Raw genomic sequence first — 23,494 nt, 5'->3', positions numbered from 1 at the left:
TGTACAAGTGTAGATTCTCATATATTTATATTTTTCTTTTTATTGGCATTTAATAACAAAAACTGAAAAGTATTTTATCAGAGGTGTGAAAACAAATTATTTTCTTGTTTTCGCTGTGTTGTCTGCACATATTTGGAGACTTCAATAAAATTAATGTAGGTTAATACGGCCCAAGGTGTAAGTTCATATTTGTAGTTGTTTTGGTTTTTTTGTAATGAAGAATTAGCCTTTTCACGATTTTAAAAATGTTGTCAAAGGCATCTGAAATATAAATTTCACCAAATTTAAAAATTCTTTAAATTTTAAAAGCTGCATCTCTCTAGGTGTTAAGTCCTGTTTCTAATTGGCCTAACTGGAAGTGGGTCCCAAATTACATTTTGTTCACTAGCCTCATACAGTCTTTCATTTCACTTTATTCCATCCATCCATCCATCCATCCATCCATCCATATGCTAATTGTTTGAACAGGTCTGAGAACTCAGCAAATGTATCTTTAGAAATGTTGAGAGTTTAAGTTTCAGACCAAGTAGGTGTCCTGCAGATCATGATGAGGAATGTAATAAAAGACTGTAATGATTTTATTACTTTTTTATGCACAAAAAAATGCTTATTTGGGAAACAAGTTAAACATGGGGACAGGAAAGAATTTTTCACTATAAAACACTTAGAAACAAATCAGAGAAATGCATCAGACGAAAAGCAAAGTGCTCAAAGAAAAGCTTAGATTAAACAAAGTTAACTAAAAGATGTTGATGTCAAATACATTTATTTTGAAAAATAAATCCACTAACATTCATGCAGGTGTAATACGTCCAGCTTCAGCAGACACATTCCTAGCAACTTCCTGTATACGATATACATGCTACAGTTTATTTGATATATTTTCTAGTCTAATGTAATCTTAGTCAGACTGCTGTGTTTTTGTGTAGCTAATTTTCTAGCAAGCTGAGAAGAAACAAGAAACTCATTAATATGAAGGAGACAAGCAATCAGGTCCGACTGGATTAGCAGTTACTCCAGTTTTCGGAGGGCTTCGCAGAGCTTCCCAAGTTCACCTGAAGAAAATAAAAGTGGGAAAAATTTAAAATAATGAAATGTGCCTAAATGTACTTGTTCTTGTTGTCCCTTGTCAGGTTCAAAATAACTAAAAATAACCCCCTCTTGTTGCTGTCAGTCGGCATAATTAATAACCGTCTGTGTTATGTTCATTTTCTTTGTCTTATTTTTCCGTCATTAAGAGACTTAAAGTAAATTGAAAATACAGAATAATAACTTAGAATGATATTTGTACCTTTTGTTCTAAATCAAATAGATTTGACAAACTACAAAGAAAGCTGGAACTGACACCAGGGTTCCCACCCAGTATGGAAAAATATTGTTTTTTCCAGACTTTATTCTCTACCCCTTTATCTAAAAACTGTTCTTTCTTCTCCTTCCTTCCTTCTTTATGTCTTTCCTCGTATACAATCTATCGGCTATCCTTTCCTCCTTCCTTGTGTTTTTCATTAACATCTTCTTTTCTTTGTGTCTATATAAATAAACTTGACTTGTGGGCTTACTTCTTTCCCTCCATCTTTCTTTTTCCTGTCCCTCCACCGTTGGACCCCACCTCCCTTCTTTCCTTTCTTTCTTACTTTCCTTGGGTCCTTTTCTGCTTGTGTCCATCCTTCTTTGCTTCCATTTGCCCTCCCTTCCCTCTTTGTGTCCTACCTCCCTTCCCACCTTGTTCCCTACCTCTCTTCCCTTTGTCTTTTAGAAAACTAGTGTTTTTTGTTGTCACTCGTAGGACTACGCAGAAAGAAGCTGATAACAGCACCTTGCTTAACAGGTAAGGGAGAAAAGAACTACAAAGCTCACTGTTAATAAAATGTATCTGGGCATAATCAAGTTTCCAAAACAACCCTTAGATGCTATCTACAAGCCAACTGGTTGTTTGGGAGGTATGTCAGAAATCAGTATCCCGTTGTTGACAATTGAGCCATGGTTCCAAACCAAAACTTAAAAGATATCTAAAATGTGACAGATAAATAAAACGATGGCATAGAATTGAGGTGCATACTGTGGACACAGTCTGCCAGGTTGGTCAGCTGCTGGGTGTTGTTCAGGACTTCAATGCTTTGGGTGTAGGCGTTGTAGTGGACTGAAAAAGGCCTGGGGATGTTGGTTGCAAATTTCCTGTGGACAGAGACAAACTGGTTCAGCACCCAGGTGAAAAATAATAACGCCTCTTGGACCTGATCATACTTTGTTGCGCTACTGCTGCAAACTTTAATGTAATTTGTGGGATTTTATGTGAATCACCAACATAAATAGCTTATTATAGTAAAGTGGAAGGAAGTATTTTGTACTACTTTTGTGTTGGACTACGACATAAAATCCGAAATAAAACGTGAAATTGTAAATATATAGTCTTGCCTGAAAACAGAGCACCTTTCTTACCCCACTTTCTCTTTGGCATCCTCAAAGCTTTCAGCAACAAAGTACACCGGCTGATACTCTGTGATCGGGTATTTCTGCTGGCTGGTCTTCTCTGGGTCGAAAGGTTTCAGTTGGGGCTTGTCCGTTAGGCAGTACTGGAAAAACAACATGTTTACTGCATGGATTCAGATTCTTCAATGGTTCTGTTTCCATAATAATAGGCAGGAAGTGCAGCATGATTCGGGGCTTTGTCTGTGACTCTGCAGAGTGCACATCCTTCCCTGTCAGCAGATGATGTAACCTGTGACCTGGATAGTGAGCTGCGCATCCTTTATTCTCGCCCTCAGCTCACCCAGTGAACTAAATAACAGCCACCCTGCTGACCCAGCAGGCTGACTCCCCCAGTGAGACGTTAAACCTGAATCTGAGTGGAACACTAACCCACTCCCTGTGCTGCTGCTTCTGCAGTGCAACAGAGAGGTGTGTTATAACACATGATGCATCCCTGCTATGGGGAATCATGCTTGTGAGTCAGCTTCCTCTTACCTTCAGCTCTCCAAACGATGACAGCAGACCAGCTCCGTAAACTTTGATGTCAGAACCTTGCTTACAGAGGCCGTACTCGACGGTGAACCAGTACATCTAAAGAGAAAATAGGATCACTAAAGTTGTTCTAAGGCTGGTCAGCAGGTTACTCTACAGTCCTTTACTAACCCAATGGGTCATTAAGACTAGTAGCATAGTGTATGGGACAAATTAAGTACACTCCTGGTTTTTTGCAATTTCTTTGGCCATTGCAAGGTCTGATTTTGCTGGAGCATCTACTAGAGTAATGGACAGCAACAGTGACTTTTCCAAGATCATTGCTGTTGTATTTGGGTATACTTGTGGAAATGCACACCTGTATGCTTCAGACCAGTAACCTTGCCAAATGCATGTTTATACAGTAGGCGTGGTCAGACTTCCTAATAATCAGTTCATCAATGCATTTGATTAGCAGTACTTTATGTCCCATATAGTGCTATTTTAGAATTTATTATAATTTTTAATTGTGGCCTTATGGATTTATTGTAAGAATTGACTAGTCGTCCGAAAATATATTTCTTCTTTTGCAGAAGCCACTAATCTGCTTTTTAAGTTGGTCACTAAAATTAAGATGAGAGTTGCAGGTTTTTAACAAATACAGCCTTTCTAGAACTATAATATTAGTGTAAAGTAGTTTTTTTTTAAATAATATACTCACAGTAGCAAGTTTCTCTATGTACTCATCGGGGGCACCAAGAGAAGCAAGCCCGATTTCCTGGAATAAAAATAGATAAGACAATATGAGTTTTATTTCACGTTCCTGCAGAAAAACTCAATTAAAAAATCTATTTAATTTGTCGCAAATAATGAATACTTTTTTTCTATTTTTTTTTGTACCGTGTCCTGTCCGGCAGAGTATCGCCCAGAATTGTTGTCTGAGTGCCAAGAAATTGCCCAACAGATTTACTTTCACAAGCAGAGCATCACAGCTAATGCTTTAAAGCTCTGCTTGATATTTATAAAATAAACTTTATTCTAAACTTCTTTGGGAATATTTCAATTGTTACGGACTGAAATGAAAAGGAAAAAAGAAGCTCAAAAAAGAGAGAGATGGGGGAGAAAAGGAGGAAAGAGTGGAGGAGAGAAAGAAGGATGAAGAGAATACAAGATTACACCCTGCTTGCTTATACACCTGCAGCTGTTTTTTTTTTATAACAAAATAGTACACAGTAATTTTGAATGTAAAATGTACTTAGTGAGAGGTGCAGCCCAATATAGAACATCTGTGTATCTGTCAACACCTGAAGCTTAACACCTGTGAGTATGAGTGTGGACGTGCTTTTGTATGCAAGGTTTCTCCACAAAAATATGCAATAGCGAGTGTGAGGACCCACAGACCTGCCCCATGGTCCCTGGATGGACACTGAGGAGATCCGAGCCACAGACATCTAAAGGCCCCCCAAAGCACAGGAACCCCAGGAGAACCACCGCCGGGACTACCGCAACCCCCCCCAGAGAAGAGCAGTGGAGAGTCCCAGGGGAACCACCCAGCAGCGACAATGCAGAAGCCCCAGGGAGCCGCAGCGACGAGCCCATAGGGCCCGCCGGCAGCCTTCCACGCCCGAGCAGATCCAGCCATGGACCCAGAGACCCAAGACCCCGGGACACACCACCCCCCCAAGCAGAGGCCAGACAGCGCCCAGGGGGCCAGCCACCGGGAGTGAGCCTGCCCACACCAAAGCACCCGGCCCCGGACACCGAGAACCACAAGTACACCAGCGGGCAGGGAATCCAACCACCGGCAGGTGGTGTGGCGGGGAGGAAGCTGATCCAGGAGAGGGAGCAGTCCGAGACCCAACCTGTCGCAAAAAAAAAAAACAGGCACACACAGTCACAATCACCCACTCCCACCCTCATGCATACACATAAAATCACTCGCACCCAACGTAAAGAGAAACAACAATGGATGTCATACACTCACTCACACTCCCCATGCATAATCTATGCTCCCTGGTCCAGGCGCCGGTACCCCCTAGGGGCAACCAGCCCCCGGACCCAGGAGGTGGTCCCATTCCCTCCTGGGGCAGAGGCAGGCAGACAGCGCCGGTACTGCCCAGACCCGGGTGACCCCGGCTCCCGCCCCCCCGCCCCGAACCCAGTCCCCAACAACCCCCATCCACCTCCGGTGAGGGGGCTATGTACAAAAGAGGGGTCCACATGGCCCAAAGCAACCCGCCAACTGGAGCCGCCCCAGGACGGAGCAGTCCCGACCCCCCAACGAGCTCCGATCCCAACCCCATGAGTCTCCCACTCCCAGTGAACCCCAACAAGAACCTCCCCTCAGGGCCACCCCCAACAAGGACACCGATATCGAACACATCCCCCCGAACCCAAACGACACGAATCCCCACCCCCACAGGTGAACCCACACAGCGCAAGCTCCACACACAGCCCCACTCTAAGAACCCCCGCCGCACCCCGCTCCCCCACCACACAGCGCACCGCAATGGCAAGGCAAGGGCCCCGCACAACGCCACCCCCGCCCACTGGCGCAACAGGGCAGACCCCACCCAGCACTGCACCCACAACCGGACCCCCGACCCTGCACCATGACGGGACAAAGTCATCCACCAAGAGGTCCCTGGCCAGCGGCAGGCACACAGAGCCAGTGACCCCACCATGCCCCCCTCAGCAACAAAAAACACTACATCACTGCCACTGCAACGACCGCCCAGGGAGAAACACTATCCAGCTCAGCTCCACCATCGCTGCCCAGCCAATCCAAACACTAGTGACTCCACGCCCTAGAAGTGGACACAACCCCTCCACCCCACAGGCCACAGCCCCTCCACGCCACCCCTCCAAGCCCGCCCAACCCCCCCAGACAGCGCCAACAGCCCCAGCCCACGGGTCCACGAGAGGGATACATGCACCGGCCGGGGACTTAGGCCATGCAGGCCAACCGCTCCAGGCCAAGCACAACCCGCCAGCCGCCCCGGTGCAGTCACAAGACATGCTCCGCCACCCCACCCACCCGACCGCCAACCGCAGCCCAGCGCCCGACCCCAGGCCAGGACCACAGAAGGAAGCAGTGGAAAAAAAAGGCCACGGCGGCCCCAGTTACCGGGCACCCCGCCAACCCCACCCCCATAATAATGAATAATAATAATGAATACTAAATCAGATGAAGACTTTTGCTTTAGAAGGATAATTACCTGAGAAAACTGGGCAAAACGGGGGTCAGCAAACAGAGGAACATGTCCCAGAAGCTCATGGCAGACATCCCTGTCATAAATGCCACATGTTATTTCACATCATTAATGTATAATTCATATTTCTTAGATTAATGACAAAATTTTTTATGCCTACGGCTCAGGTGTGTATATGGGCTGGGAGCCGTGACGAATATACTGGGTGGAATGGAAAACACGGAAGGCAAGTCCAGCCAGGAAGTCCCGGGATGAAAGCAGACCGGCTACTGGGCGAAGCCGGAAACCTGTGCATGCTGTGGGATGGCAGCAGAGATGTGAAACAACGGGATGTTTTTCTTTACATGTGTTGAATGAGGGCAGACACAGGAAGTGGGGCATTTTATTAGGTCAAGCCACTCACATTCAGAGATCTCATGTTGTGTGTTATGTAAGAAATTCATGACTCAATAATACATTTTATACTTCTATACTTTTATATTTGGTTTCCAAAAACACTAAATTCTGCTTCTGAATAATTCCCTCCTTCCTTGTAATCTTCATATCGATCAAAATATGAAGAAAAAAAAAACCCTCAAGTATTTAATAGAAGTTTAAATAATTTATCAGCAATGTCAGTTTAAACAAAATAAAAACACAAAATTACTTTTAAATTTTGCCAGATTCAGAAATCAAGATACCACCTTGTGCTAATCTGTTGAGCTAGGAATCGAACCAAGGTTCACTATAAGATTGCCGAATTACTTTAGAGATTGTGTAAAATAATAAAAAAAACATATTCCTGAGAAAAAAATAAACAAATTTTTAACAACAAGAAAACAGTATGGATTAATGCTTGTGCTAATCAATTAAATTTTCTACTGTTAGACAAAGGTTACCTGACTTTCATTATTGATGTGTAAAATAATACAATGAATTATTACAAAGTAAAACATATATAAAGATTCCTAACTAGTAAAAACATAAATACATATATAATGGTTTAGGTTGTTTGTGTCGATACTTATTTGTGGGCAGCCTAAATTCTTGTTGTTTTGGAACGATTGAGTCTTTGGGACCTCAGACTGGCTCAATCAAGACAGGACTTACACTGCAGGAAGCGTGAGACGTCCTCCAGCTGTGGGATGTTTTCAGGCCTGTAGCCACAGTATTCTTCCAGCAGAGGAAAGACCCGGTTGTGTTCACGGCAGGCATGAGTCGGGTACAGAGTCTTTAGCTCTTTGAAGACTACTCCCCATGTGGCCTTTTCTTCCTCTGTGTACTCCACCCTGGGGATGGCTTGGCCACTGGGACAAAGATGAAGATAAAAATAGCATACACATAAAAGGATCTTAATTTGTGTAGCAGTTAGTGGAAAGGGCAGAATTTCAAAATCAGAGCAAAGGATTAATTAAATAAGATCTGAGTTATTCTGGTGATAAATGTCATGTTGCACTGAATATTAGTGAGTAGCCGTCAAAGCCGCCTGACATTCAGTGTCTTGCAAAACCCCTTGAAAAGTCACATTTTTTTATTGTTAAAACAAAAACACTAATGTATTTTATTGCAATTTTATGTGATAAACCAACTAAAATAGTGAATAATTGTGAAGTGGATGAAAACACATGATTTTCAAAATTTTTTACAAATACAAATTTAAAAAACATGACTTGCATTTTTATTCAGCTCCCTTGAGAAAATACAGTGTAGAACCCTGTTTTGTTGCAATCACAGCTGCAAGCATTTTGGAAATATCTCTATCAGTAAACTGTTTCCCATTCTTGATTGCTAAATGTCCCAAGCTAGCTGATAGGTCAAGCTGAGATTGGTTTGAGAGGCGCTATAAATGTTTTACTGAATATTCTCAAGTGGACTAAGTTTGGACTTTAACAGAGGTACTCTAGCACATAATAGTTCTATAATTTAAGCCATTTTATTGGCCATTTAAGCCATTTTTAGGGTTTTTTCTTCCACCTCAGTCTCATGTCTTTTGCAGCCTCTAACAGGCTTTCTCCACAATGTTTTCTCCTTTTAATTTCTTCCATCTTCCCATGAGCTCTAAAGAGCTAGCTGTGTCTCCTACGTGGCTTTTGACAACGGGGCAAATGGCTTTTTCTTATAGCTTTCTTCAAACAATGATTGTCTTTTTCCCACTCTTTCATAAAGACACAGCTATTAGCAGTCCCATAGACAGATTTTCCCACCTGAGCTGTGGATCTCTGCAGATCCTCCAGAGTAGCACAGACCTCTTGACTGCATCCCTGATTAATTCTTTCCTTGCCTAGTTTCTCAGGTAAAGTTGCAATCATGTCATAGGAGGTTAGCAGTTGTGCCTTTCTCTTTCTGTTATCAGATAATAACTATGCCCCATTTTCCTTCTATTTCACCTCATAATTTATTTACATTCCTGCTAACGATATTTTTTCCCTAAATCTACCACTGACCTTAGATTAAAAAGAAAAAGGACAAATTGGTATAAATTACAAGGCGAAAAGGAGAGAGTAGAGTACTCTAACATTTAAAACCTTAACTTCACTAAACAAATCAAAAAACTTATTTTTTTAAGGAGTGGTTACTGTCTGTAGTTGTAGGCGATGTCCGCAAACTCCTTCCTGCGGGCTCTATACACCGGATCTTTGAAGCCCTGAACACACAAAGGGAAAGCCCTGTTAGAACTGATGCTCTAAATCAAAGAGTGGAAATCCTCTGCGAAACCTTCGGTGGCCTTTGACAGCATTATGCGCACCGTCTCTAACAAGAGTCTGCTTTTGCATATTCAAATGAAGCCTTTGAGGAGTGTTTTTCAGTTTACAGCGAATCCATTTTGCTTAAATGACACTGGCAAAAGGGAGCAATTATCTATAATTACAGGGGCTCAATTAAAGCAATGACATCAATTTGTGGGTCCATATATTCTCCATTACAATAGATGGTGGAGTGCACCCTGTCATCTTCGCGGCCCGGCTTTTTATGAGCCGCTTGGGTGTGAACAGACGTGTGTTTACGCAAACATGCAAACGAGATGTAGGATGTGGCGAAACAGAAGGTGATGGATGAGTCAGAACTCACAGGGTGATCCGCATCCAGCTCTGAACCATAGCTGAGAATGTGGTTGGCAAAGCGGTCCAAGTCCTGGATGTCCCTTGGGAACCATGGTACTGAAGGATAAAGAGATTTTCGGTATCATATGTTTTTTATTCAAATGGGTTTTAGAAAGGTTAAACTTTAATTATTCAGAAAGAACAACTGCACACTTATTAAAACATATAGTGAACAAATATTCATGTGAAAAAATTAGGACAATCTATTAAATATTTGGTTCTTCATTAAGAAATTTTAACCTAATTAGGTCTAATCTTGATTTTTTATTTTTTAAACTCCAAAATTATCCATGTTTTACTCACTAAACAAAAGATATCAGAAAAAAATTATTTGAAGCTGAGGACATTCTACCCTGTATTCTTACCCCCTTTTCTTTAAATATGTTCAGAGGGATCCTTCTTGGAGTCATCAACCAGTCTCTGATATCCGTCTGAGCAAAGTTTGCCCAACTTCTCACTTTCAGCTGTGAGATGTTTAAGGGGTTATTTGCATGGTCAATCACTTCAAGTCACCCCACCGCATTTCAATGACACGTAGATCTGGGCTTTTACTCTCCCCAGGACTTCCAATTTTCTTATTCTCACCCAGTCCTTGGTGGATTTACCAGTTTGTTCTAGGTCATTGTTATGTTTCAGGGTTGAGTTCTGCTTCATCTTTAATGGTTTTACAGGTGTTCTAACATTTTCTTCATACACCCTCTCATACATGATAGAATTCATGTTGGACAGCATGATAGTGGCTGCACGGTGGAACAGTTAGTAAGCACTGTTGCCTTGCAGCAAGAAGGTCCTGGGTTTGAATCCTGGCCAGGGGTCTTTCTGCATGGAGTGTGCATGTTTTCCCTGCACAAGCGTGGGTTTTCTCTCAGTACTCTGGCTTCTTCCAACAGTCCAAAAAACGTGACTGTCAGATTAATCGGTCTCTCTAAAATTTCCCTAAGGTTTGAGTGGGTGTATACATGGTTGTTTGTCCTGTATGTCTCTGTGTTGCCGTGTCATGGACTGGCGACCTGTCAAGAGTGTAACCTGCCTCTCACCCAGTGACTGTTGGAGAAAGGCACCAGTGCTGCACACGTCCTTTAAAGTTGGAGATTTGCACTTTCTTTCTGATTGTACAGGCCTGCCTGATATAGATCCCATGATGACATTGTAGGGTTTTTGAATACTTTATTTACCATTTTGCGGTTTACTTTTAAGGGGGATATTCAATGGACAGCCGGTGGGGGTGTTCTAATTTATTCCTCTCCAAAATGTTTACATAACATTTTGCAAATCATTTTAAAAGGGCTTTTAAAATGTCTTTCTTCAGTTTAAATGGTTTAGTTATATTATTTGAAAATTTCAGTATTGTTGAAAGTGATATTAAATGCCCATATGTCGAAATATGTTAAAAAACCCAGGTTTTTATACCCTGCCCTGCACATTGCACCAGTAAGAGCAGAGTGTGAAGGTTCAATTAGCAGGGTAAGAGCACAGTTTTGCTCAAAATATTGAAATACACACAACATTATGGGTGACATACCAGAGTTCAAAAGAGGACAAATTGTTGGTGCACGTCTTGCTGGCGCATTTGCGACCAAGACAGCAAGTCTTTGTGATGTATCAAGAGCCACGGTATCCAGGGTAATGTCAGCATACCACCAAGAAGGACGAACCACATTCAACAGGATTAGCTGTGGACGCAAGAGGAAGCTGTCTGAAAGGGATGTTTGGGTGCTAACCCGGATTGTATCCAAAAAACATAAAACCACGGCTGCCCAAATCATGGCAGAATTAAATGTGCACCTCAACTCTCCTGTTTCCACCAGAACTGTCCGTCGGGAGCTACACAGGGTCAATATACACGGCCGGGCTGCTATAGCCAAACCTTTGGTCACTCATGCCAATGACAAATGTTGATTTCAATGGTGCAAGGAGCGCAAATCTTGGGCTGTGGACAATGTGAAACATGTATTGTTCTCTGATGAGTCCACCTTTACTGTTTTCCCCACATCTGGGAGAGTTACGGTGTGGAGAAGCCCCAAAGAAGCGTACCACCCAGACTGTTGCATGCCCAGAGTGAAGCATGGGGGTGGATCAGTGATGGTTTGGGCTGCCATATCATGGCATTCCCTTGGCCCAATACTTGTGCTAGATGGGCGCGTCACTGCCAAGGACTACCGAACCATTCTTGAGGACCATGTGCATCCAATGGTTCAAACATTGTATCCTGAAGGCGGTGCCGTGTATCAGGATGACAATGCACCAATACACACAGCAAGACTGGTGAAAGATTGGTTTGATGAACATGAAAGTGAAGTTGAACTTCTCCCATGGCCTGCACAGTCACCAGATCTAAATATTATTGAGCCACTTTGGAGTGTTTTGGAGGAGCGAGTCAGGAAACGTTTTCCTCCACCAGTATCACGTAGTGACCTGGCCACTATCCTGCAAGAAGAATGGCTTAAAATCCCTCTGACCACTGTGCAGGACTTGTATATGTCATTCCCAAGACGAATTGATGCTGTATTAGCCGCAAAAGGAGGCCCTACACCATACTAATAAATTATTGTGGTCTAAAACCAGGTGTTTCAGTTTCATTGTCCAACCCCTGTATATATTACCTTTTAGATTTTATTGGAGTGTTGAAATTCCAAAAAAAAAGAGTAATTGCGGACCATTTATTTTAATTTTAATAATTTCTTTAAATCGATCTAATCTGAGCAGTTATCTGTGAACAGCTTTCACATTTTCCATCTCTTCAGTGCTATAAATCCCTGCAATACAAATTGATATTGATTATCAGTACTTGCACTGGGTTGGCCTACAAGTACTACAGCATTTGATGCAGTAGAAAAGTACATGAGAGTCATTTGCTCGTTTATTCAGATTTATGACACACAGAAAACACTATGCACCAGTCATTAATCTACATTGGTGCCGTGTGGTCCAGCCTGAGGCCCCTTAAGGACAACAGAACCCAGATCAGGCTCATCTATAAACAGCCTGTCTCCAAAACGGGCTGTAAAATTCCCCATGTCCAACTTGACCCTGACCATTTGACCTTGGTGTCTACATGGAGCCCAAAGTGGGATCCATGGTGGCCCTGTCTGTCTCAGTCTGCCATGACCTTGGCATGTTCTCTCTACCCGAGTGAAACACAGAGGTCCTCTGTCTACACCAGGCCTGTTGGTCCTGAGTAGCTAAACTAATGTGTTTCTGGAAACAACTAATAAAGAGGTCTGGATGGAGGCAAATGGACATGAGTCTTGCTGGCGACACTGGTTGTCTATTACCGAGTCTGGCTGCAGCCCAACACCCAGCACTGTCCGTGGTTAATAAATGAGACACTTCAGTGGTAATAATGTCACTTTTATTAGACTTTTCTCAACCACGTTGGCTCTGTGGGTCTAAGGAAGCAAGTTTTTAAATTTCACAGGCATGATAAGATTCCATGTTTTCTTGTTATGTAGCCCAAACAACATCTACAATGACGAGTTTATTTTAGCCACATTATCGAATCAAAACTTTATCCTTTAACTGGAAAGATTGACACAAAATTTAAAAATTTTGCTTTCTTGGCAACAAAGTTGGCAGTTTTGCTTTGAAATATCTCAAATAAAATATATCTGATTTTAAATTCTTAAGTGTTTAGTTTATTTATAGTTTTGCAAGAAGTTAGCTCCCATGAAATGCAAGCATTATTTTCTGGCTACTCAGATGTATTTAAAACTAATCCTTAAGTTTGCCCATTTATACGTTTTTACCTTTCCTCAGAAGCACACTCATGTTGTGGTCTCATTATGGTGGATTATTACCCACTAACTAACCTGTGTCCTTCTGCTTTTTGCGTGACAGCTCGTGCACATGGCCACTGATCTGTGTGCCTAGGCAATCGATAACCTCATCCAGGGCCTGAGAGCAGCTGGGATCCACACTGATGATGAACTCATACTCTTCTTTGTTCATCCGCGAAGGACGGGACTCGATGTGTGTCAGGTTGATGCCCTTATCCTACACAAAAGAAAAAGAAGGAAAAGTAAGCCTTCAAGTGTTTAAAAGAGAATCTTTGAGTAGACTTTATTTGCAGAAGGTATATAATTTGGAACTGAAACATAATATTCAATTATGACCTAAATTTGCTGGAGCGCTGCTTTCCCTTCATCACTAGATGGCGTTGTGCTATAAGTAAAGTCATGGGGTTTATCAGCATGCATGGAGTGCACCATCACCTGTTGTCTCCAGCCTTGAACTCTGTCTGCAAACTGTGTCTACCAAACCAGACGTGCATAAAGAGAGCATTCACAAAATGAAACAAATCCCCATGGCATGAAAAATGTTCTGCTTCCTTTAGCAAAAATCCAAAACCAGATGTTTTCAAGACTTTCCTGGTGGGCCTTCTCAGGTTTTTCCTAAATGGCCAAAATGCAAGACACCTACCACATCGTGCTTTCTTGTTTATGCAACATTTGTGGGAGGGAAGAGGGAGTATGTTGTTCTCTTTCTGCTATAGGCCTAAGAGAAGAGGCGTGAGAGGGCCCCTAAACTGCTCCCATCTGGTTCCTATTCTATGTTTAAGTGTGTTCCACTGGGGTCATGCATTTATGTTTTCTCTTGGTTGTGAGTGTTAGCATGATTAATAATAAGTCAAAGTTGATATATTCATTAATTTACGTTAGAAAAATTTTATCCCAACTTACACAACTATGCGCATCCTAAGCAAAGTGCATTACCTTTTCTGTCTTCATATAAAACTAGAAGTAAAAAAAAGTTTAAAAACAGAACTGAATTTGCTGCTTTTGACCAAAAACAATGTACTTTACTGCTTGTGCCATTAGCTAGTGTTAAATCCAGCAACCAGCATGATACAGGGGTCACTGCTGATTTTTCTTCAACTATGCTGTTGCCTCAGCCTGAAAGCTGCAAGGTCAAGGTTGACCTCTGGCATGACTCAGCGTAACAAGTAAATCACGCTGTCGAGTCGCAGGAGTACCCGGGCAGATTAGTAGTCAGGAAATTTTTGAGTTTTTGAATGAAAAAGATTAGACACCTGCATGAACCCATGATAGCTGCCATATGGCTCCACAGTGCAGGAGAAACGTGGACGAATTTTCTCTTCAAAGCTGTTTTCATCAGAGTACTGGACTTAATGTGTGTTAGGGTGGAACCATCTTATCAGTAGGTAGTGACTTTTGTCTTTATGGTTTGGGGGACATTTAGCCCTTTTTTACAGAGGATATAGAGAATGAAAAGGAGTAGGGGGAGGATCAGCATGGAAGCAGCTCGTAGGTTCATCAGGCATCTTGAATTTTACAGCTGCTTGTTGTGCCAAATCGATGAGAGCCAAAATGCCCACATTTTCATTTGTAAATACCTCAAAGCTTTTAGTAAATCCAAAAGATGATTTATTAGTATTTTATGATTTGCTGCAGAGCTGGGAGTGTTTTTCCCAGCACAAAAACAGCAACACAAGCTTTTCCTGCCAATCAGTGTTTACTCAGGCAGAGTCATACCGTCACGTACTCAGAGGTTTATTTTCCAAGAATAAAAAAAAAAAACTTCAGTCTTTGTGACTGCAGCTTATCTCAGAATTAGTCATATGTTGTTTTAAAATCACATATAAAAAGGAAGAAAGTCTAAGAACATAATTCTCACAAAAATGTATTTGAAATTCTTTTATTAAGCACAACCTGGGCTGTATTCTGTTTTAAGAGCACTTTTAATAATCAAACTAAATACAGAACATGCCATTCCCACAGTAAAGCCTGGTAGTGGCAGCATGATGCTGTGGGGATGGTTTTCTTTAGCAGGGACAGGGGAGCTGATCAGAGCTGATGGTAAGATCAATCTAGCTAAATTCAGAATAGTTCAGTAAGAAAACATGTTGGCTGCAAAGAATTGAGACTGGGTGAAGATTAACCTTCCAACAGGACAACGACCCTAAACATACAGCCATAGATACAATGGAATGGCTAAGATCAAAGCGTATTTGTGTTTGGATGGCCTAGTCAAAGTACAGACTGAAATTTATTTTAAAATCCTTTGCAAGACATGATACTTAATATTTGCAGATGACCTCTGTCCATTCTGACTGAACCTGAGATATTTTGCAAACAAGCCTGGACAAAACAATTTAGTCTCCAGATGTGCAAAATTGGTAGACATACCCTGAAAGACTTGCAGCTGGAATTGCATCAATAGGTGGTTCTGCAAAGTATTGACTCTTGAGTGAATACAAATGCAGATAACAATTAAATTTGTTCCTGTTATGTTAAAGTCTCCTTGTAAACCTCCTCCTGTTTTGAATCTATTTATAAGAAGCCAACAAATAATTTTAGTGTACGTGAATTTCAAGATTTAACGGATGTAATGCAAAAACATCTCAAAAGAATTATTCATTTTGGTATCCTAGCTGACCTAAAGATATCAGACATTTGTACAGTGTATGTATATATCCCATCATCTGTACATACATACACCATGAAGTGGATACTCCTGGAGCACCGGAGTCACTGGCCACGCTAACACTAGTTTCATTTTACCCTCAACTGAGAGGGTGCTGATCAAGAAAGAAACTTCTGCTTCAGTATCATCAAGCTGGGGTGAAATTTGCAGCTGCTTACATGGACAAACCTAATAGCCTCTGGGAAAAAGTTGTATGTTTCGACTAGACAAAAATAGAGCATGTAATCACAGTGACAGTGTCAAGTATGGTGGTGGCAGCATCATGCTTTGGGGTTGTTTTGCAGCCAGTATTGGATGCAGGCAATGGTTGTCAGCAATATTTATTTGAATACATACATAAAATAGGTTGCTCTGGTATTTAAAATGTGTACATAAAAACAAAACATTGAAGTTATAGTGCAACACGTTAATATTTAAAACCAAAATGGAACTGTTTAGTATGGTGGTGGCAGCATTATGCCGTGGGGCTGCTTCATTGCCAGTAGCACTGGTGGATGGACTAATAAAAAAGGACTATTTCCAAATTCTTCCACTCCACCACAGATCAACAGCTAGATGGTTTAAACTTGGTTTCAGTGGATATCTTTATGTATTTAAAAAAGCCCTTAAATTTAGCAAATAAAGGCCTCCTACCTGTTCTTATGCTGACTGACACAGATATTATTCTCCTGGATCATTATTAAGAAGAAAAATGCCTTATAAAAACGTTGCGCTGTGGGAAATTTGGGATCCACACCTATCGTATAAAACTTTAATATATCAACTTCTATTAGACTTTAATAAAAAATGAATAACTCAATCACAATGTATAGCAGGCTTTCTTTCTACTGATTAACTGTTTAAAGAACACAAATATTTCAGAAGGCTTTGTCTGCAAAATCTTTCAGCTGAACATCAGTGAGAGAGGAATATTGTCTGGGATACCTGTGTGTTAATAAAACAGAATTCCTGCAGGGCAAAAGTTCGTGGATGAGAGCTTCTTGCTGTTTGCACATGACTGATATTCAAACAAAAGAGATTGGATCACTTTAAAGCTCTTAAAAAGGGATACAAAAGCAACACAAAATAACTTTTCAGCATCTTTATCTTTACCCTATTTCAAAACAGTAAAAAAACAGTACCATCAAAAAAGTATTATTTTAAAACTTGTGATGCTGAAGGAATTATGTCAAAAACTTCAAATGCAATTTCTGCCCTGTTTTGTTTCTTGTTAATCTGTAACTTTATTACATCACAAGGTCCGAGAGTGCGTCATCAAGTCCGTCAGTTCGAGTCTTTAAAGGACCGGTTTCTGCAGAGTTATAGTGGTCTAGACATATTTTATTTTCTGCAGCAGAAACTTAATTGGTGAACTATTTCTTTTAAGCAATGAATACTCATTTCCACGTATCCCGTGAAAAAATATTCAAATAATGTATTAGACAGAGATTAAGATTCACTTTTTACCTCAAAGAGCCGCAGGGCCTTGGCCAAAGCACCGACCTCCTCCTTTATGGAAAAGATGCAGGAGATCACCTGCGACTTCTTGCTGGTGTCTTCTTCCAGATATGAGTTTTTTCTCCTCTGGGAAGAAGAAGCAAAACAATCCACCCAACCTCTTCATCTTTACTGTATCTAACAGTTCAGTTTTTGTTATTTTTTTAATGATCAGATTTAATTTTCATTTCATATATGTGCCAAAAGAGTGAGCGCAAAATCTCATTCTGAGCCGCAAAATTCAAGAGCCGACCTAAAGGAGCCTTCACACCTTTTAACCTCTGGAATCTGACCCGGCAACGCTGACATTACTCCATATCACCCCACCTTCTCCTTCTACAGAGTAGAACTGAGACATGCTGGAAAAAATTGGGAATTTTTTACATTTTAAAAGCTGAAAATAAGTGTTTATTGCTGAAGCAGCACTCATATATAAAACTTTTAAAGAATTGAAAGAATTAGAAAAGTTGTATTTTAGGAGCAGAATTTCAGGTGCTAAAAGTTCCTGACAGTATTGTTTGTAGATCTGATTGTGCAAGAAACAGAGCATTGGTTGTTTTTCACTCACATCAGCTGTTTTGCCTTCTATTCATGGCCCACAAAAGCACATCTCTCTTTTGGCTCTTGCTTTAATGGGAGTTTTCCAACTATTAGGATCAAAATGTTGCTTTTTTTTGCTCCAAAAGTATTTTAAAATCAAATAGAAGAAAACAGAACATGTGCAAAATAGGTGAATTAGTTTGTTTACATTAAGGAAAAAGTGAGATATAGCAAGTTTTTTATTTTTACCCCTGTGCCCGACTCTCCTGTCTCTCCCTCTGGGCTGCAGTTTCCATTTACTCTCTTGTAAGCTGCGTCCATCGTCTCTGTGCAGGTAGTGATTATCTGATGCTGGTCTCTCTGTCTCTGAGTCTCTCCTGTCCACCCCTCTGTCGGTTTTTAACTGCACTCGGGCCACGTGACACCACACCCCCTGTGTGTGTGCATCGGTATGTCACAGGACGGTTGTGAAACAGAGTTGTTATGGTCACATCTGGATCTTGTTGTCTGCTACTGCCCACCGAGGCTGGGCTTATGAATGTCTGCTTGCAACAGCAGTTTGTGTGCGTTTGCAGCCTCCATGACCTGAGAAAAGGTCGAAATATCTGCGGTACAAACTGTCCAACAGTTCTTATGTAAATCCAGTCATTATCTTTCTATTTAAGAAGAGGAAGATAGTTAGGATACAACATAAAGAAGCAGGAGGCATTCTCATTAAGTTTTTTAGCACTAGTCAATCAAGTTTGAAGTTTAATATCTGATGAATTTGTACTCCAATATCATGTTAAATACTTAATTAGTAATTTACAATTGCAATTAAAGCTGCAAGTCTTTTCAGTTGTGTCTCCAGCAGCTTTGCACACCCACAGACTGAAGATTTCTTATTTGAAAGACAGTCCAAGCTCAGTCAAATTGGATGGAGAACATATCTGAACAATTTTCATGTCTTTCCAAAGATTCTTAACTGGCTAGAGGTTTGTAATTCGACTAGGCCACTCTAAGACATTAAAATGCTTTGATCTAAACCTATTGTAGCTCTGGGCGTATGTCTAGGGTCATTGTCTTGCTGGAAGGCAAACCTCCAACCCTGGATGAGGTCTTTTGATGAGGTATAAAGATCATGTTCTTGACTTTCGTGGTAGATGTGACCCTGTGACATCACTGGAAGAAATTGGGGGGGATCTCCAAAGCCCCAAATCATGGACTGACGCTGGATGTGCAAAAGTCAGTGTGTAAATGAAGTGGAGTGGATAAATTTCTACTTAACAGAACAAATGGTTAATTATCAATAGTTTTCCTTGGTGATGAGTTTGTATAGCATTATAGTGAGGTATTTTGCAGTTGTAAAAAATATTTCACCAACATACTAAGTTAGAAATACATTGAAGTCACTCTCAAAAAGAAAAGCCAGGTTTCTGTAGGCAACAGCATTATTACTTAGGTGGTCAGTACTGAAGAAATTGTTGTCACATCCTTTGCATTGTTTGAACTTATTCTTGTAATGTTTTATGGCTAGTTATTTCTTTATATGAATACATGGCAAATTAATGAAGGCAGCTTTTGAAGAAAAGCAATAAGCAAAACAACATTCATGAACAGACAGACAGACAGAAAGATAGAGATGCACTTAGATATATTCTGCGCCCATTGCATTCAAGGGCTTCATTTGTTACTTTATGTGTTCATGTTAAGACAAACACCTGAAATACCTGGCCTGTTAACAATAACATTTCATCACATGTTAAATTATGGCTAAGTCAAGACAATGGTTTAAAAAGTTCAGAGAAGAGATCATTGCCTTGCACAAACAAGGAAATGGATACAAAGAGATAGCAAAGTCCCCGAATGCTCCTAGAGATATAGCTGAAAGCATAGTTCACAATTGTCAAGTTAAACTAACAGTGGCTGTGCCACCTGGTGGAAGAAAGAAGAAAACATCAGTGGCTGCTACAAGATTCCTGAGGAGGCAGATGGTCAAAAACCCTCCTGTGGCAAGACTTAGTGTCAGCAACTACTTAAGTTTCAGTTTCCACAGTAAGGCCTGTACTAAATGCTGAAGAGATCTAAACTGGGACTGCAAGATGTTGTGGATGTCCCAGCTGGCTCACAACTGTATAAAATAGGCCAAAGAGGTTTATGGATTTTGAGCGGTCAATCAAAACTGAAACTTCCTCTGATAAGGGTTCAGTGGCAGACTATAATTGGTGGAGGAAGACTGAATTATTCACTGAAAAAATCAGTAAAGCATGGTGGTGAATCAGTGATGCTTGCTTTGTTTCCTCTGGTATTGAAAATCGCTGTGTATAGAGGGCAAGATGTAAACTAAAATTATTAGTGTCACATAATATGATACAAAAAATACAATGCAATGGAACATGGTGTGATACAATAAGGTAGAATGCTAAATTAAAAGTTATGAGTTGATAAAATAACATGCAATGAGATACAGTGTGATACAATACAAAGTAATATTGGGAAATTAGCAACAATACAATATAATATGATACCATAATGTACAAAATGAAAAATAAAATGTTACAACGTGATATGAAACAGTCTGGTACACACCGCAGGATTTGTATGCCGATTTTTGACCTGCTCTTTCCCGTTCGACATGCCCTGATCATCGGGATACCTCTTGAGATAATCCAATGAGATATTCCTGCTGTGTGTGGTGTGTTAAGAGTGATCTAGTCTGCTCAGAAGCAAATTGGGACCGCTCTGACCCCAGGAACTATACACCCAGGTCCATGTACCGATACACCAGAGAGGCAACCTGGGGTGGTATGACAGGCAGACCGCCTCATCCACCAGTCCAGACTAGGACCGGCATTTCCCAAACCTGAATGACCCACGGCCTTTCACCCTGACCACGGCCCCCAATGACCCCTGAACCCATCCAGAGATGGGGCCAAAAACAAATAAAATCAAAAGGTGTCCACCCTGTCCAAATGAAGCCAGCCAACCAGAGCCGCCGCATGACCAAACAGTCCTAACCCCCGAATTCAATGTCAACCCCATGAACCTCCCATCACCCATAAAGCCAACATGAATTGAATTTCTCCACTGGGCCATCACCAACCAGGTAACAGATATCAAATACAGATGCCATGAATTGCCTCCCCACAGGGGCACACCCCCAAAAGAGAGCTCCACCCCCAAAAAGCCAAAGACCCGAACACAGCGCCTGCACCAAACATCCCCGCCGCATCATGCCCCCACCACACGATGTGATGTGATGGCTGGACATGTCCGCGTAAAGCTAAATTTTTACAATCATGTACGCGGTGTCACACAATAAACTGCTCGGCAGTGTAACACACTGCTCTGAGGAACTGGTCGCGAGGACGCACAATGTTACCGTCACTCTCTTCGCCGCACTGACAGTTGTATGTAAGCTGGTTGTGTGTACTGTATCCAAGCATGTTAATGTAAAGTTCAGAGTAAGGAAAACATTTGGCAGGAAAGGGTGCACCAGCAATGGGCATAACCTCAGCCTTGAAAGGATTGTCAAGCAAAATCCATTCAAAGCTTGGGGGAGCTTCACAAGGAGTGGACTGGGAACTAGAGTCAGTGGATCAACACCCACTACGCACAGACTAAACATTGGCTACAATTCAGAGCTTTTTAACTACCTCAGCGACCTCTACCACGTTGATGTAATCATAGTCTTCAGGCTCTACCTCCTTCATGGAGGACCTGGTGACTACATTGAATAAATCTTCAAAGTGCCCCTTCCACCACCCGGCAATGTTCTAAGTCGGGTCTGCAGTCCTCCCCAGAGCCCACACAGCCTGGCATGGTCCCTATTTTCCCTTTCTAAGTCACCAAACAGTCTTCCAGAACATCCTTGAGGGCAACCAAATCTCTCTCTCCATAACCTCTCCGAATTACCCTCATGCCTGAGTTCTTTGCTTTATGGTCTATTCAGATTACATGTCCTCAACCTATAAGAAATTCTCCTGGAGGTATGAATTATAGATCACTTGGACAGGTTCCTCCACCAGGCGTTCTAAACTCACCCTCGCCACCCATTTGGGTTTACCAGGTCTGTCCAGCAGCCTCCGCTGTCACCAGATACAAGACACTACCTGATGGTGATCGGTTGACAGCTCTGCCCCTCTCTTCACCTGAGTGTCCAAGACTTAACGCTGCAGGTCTGACGGTCAATAACAAAACGCCACTCGGGTTTAGATTGGGGAGGCTGTTCTTCCTGATTACCTCCCTCCAGGTAACACTGTCATTGCCCAGATGGGCAGTGAAGTCCTCAAGGAGTACTACTGAATCCCCATAAGCAAATACACCAGTGAAAACCTTGCCTCTTGCAACCCGAAGTCGCAAAGAGGCGACTCTCTCACTCAACTCCAAAATAAGGCCACTCAGCCAGAGGCTTGTGAGTATCCTAAACCTTGCCTAACACCTCTCTCCTGGGGCAACTACGGAGTAGGAGGGAGTCCAGCCCCTCTCCAGGAGTTGGGTTCCACGGCCCAAACTGTGCATAGAAGTCAGTCCAACTATTTATATCTGGTACCGCTCAAAATCATACAATAGCTCTGGCTCATTACCCACAAGTGAGGTGACATTCCATGTCCCTAAAGCCAGGTTATGCTGCTTGGAATTAGCGTTTCTTTCTGTTTAAAGAAAAGGCTCCCAACCTTGCCTGCTAGCCAACTTGCATGGCACCTGATCCGCTCCTCTCTGCAGGTGGTGGGCCCACAGAGCTTCGAGCCCCGACTACCAGGTGCAGCTCGTTAATGTGCCCCCCTCCCCCCAAAGGTACCAAGAGCGTGTTTAATGACCATGGTGTTACTATGCTTGATTGACCAGCAAACTCACCTGACCTTAACCTCAAGGCTGCTATCAAAGCACCCTGGGCTTTGATTATACCTCAGCAGAGCCACTGATCACATCCATGCCACGCAGCATTGATGCAGTAATTATGCAAAAGGAGGCCCAACCAAGCATTGAGTGCATAGAAATGAACATATGTTTCATAATCCTGATATTTCTGTTTAAAATATCCTTTCTTATTGATCCTATGTAATATTTTTATATTTTTAAATTAATTGTATTATCTGTAAGCCATAATCATCATAATTACAAGAAATAAAGGGTTGAAGACTTTCACTCTATATGTAAGGAATCTATATCATATATGAGTTTTACTTGCTGGGACATATTACAATTTTTTCAGGATATTTAAATATTTGGAGATTACCTGTATATCAGTCTTACCAAAAAGACTCAAGCAGTAATATCCAGATAAGTTTAAAGAAATCTCTCAGTTCAAGGTTTTTTTGGATATTAAAGCATCTAAAATACAATTACTTTTTTTTTTTTGTTATATAGATTTAAATGTCAAAAATATGCAATTTGCTTTTTTACAGCATTTTGTACTAAGTATTAGCTTATCTTGACCCAACATGTTAGTCCAGAACTGGTGATGGATTTCTTGTAATTCAGGCTGCAGACTTCCTTTTGTCCTGAAAAAGGGGTTTTGTCCTCATGACTGTAGGAAAATCACTTTGGTCTCACTGTAATTAAACATTTCATCTCTTAATCTCACAGTTATTGGCAACATGTTAACCTACTGTGTTAATATGTTTGGTCCCCATGCTTTCAGGTGCAGTGCATGGATTCAAGCTGCACGATTGTTGTTAAATTTTTATATCTAATTATATCTACGTTTTAGAAACCAAAAAATAAATTACAGTATTTACATTAATGTGCATGAGCACACATGAAGATCACCTTAGTAATGAGGTCACTGTTGTCATCTCTTTTGCATCATTTCCACTGATT

General features: G+C 41.5%; 1 protein-coding gene across 1 annotated transcript; it reads right to left on the bottom strand.

Annotated features, from left to right (window-relative positions):
- Positions 1-565: 565 nt before the first annotated feature.
- Positions 566-18,094, bottom strand: pah (phenylalanine hydroxylase). The gene is made up of 13 exons (XM_047390286.1): positions 17,942-18,094; positions 17,123-17,239; positions 13,042-13,225; positions 9,201-9,289; positions 8,708-8,775; positions 7,242-7,438; positions 6,313-6,448; positions 6,159-6,228; positions 3,662-3,718; positions 2,965-3,060; positions 2,440-2,573; positions 2,060-2,175; positions 566-1,055 (listed from the first exon to the last, which is right to left on the bottom strand). The coding sequence occupies exons 1-13, from the start codon at positions 18,011-18,013 to the stop codon at positions 1,012-1,014; spliced, it is 1,380 nt and encodes a 459-aa protein (XP_047246242.1). The 5' UTR covers positions 18,014-18,094; the 3' UTR covers positions 566-1,011.
- Between the last annotated feature and the right edge of the window lie 5,400 nt (positions 18,095-23,494).

The sequence above is a fragment of the Girardinichthys multiradiatus genome, chromosome 17, assembly GCF_021462225.1.
Source record: "Girardinichthys multiradiatus isolate DD_20200921_A chromosome 17, DD_fGirMul_XY1, whole genome shotgun sequence".
Lineage (NCBI taxonomy): Eukaryota > Metazoa > Chordata > Actinopteri > Cyprinodontiformes > Goodeidae > Girardinichthys > Girardinichthys multiradiatus.
The sequence above is the reverse complement of the archived record's forward strand: the minus strand, read 5'-3'. Positions and strand labels throughout refer to the sequence as shown.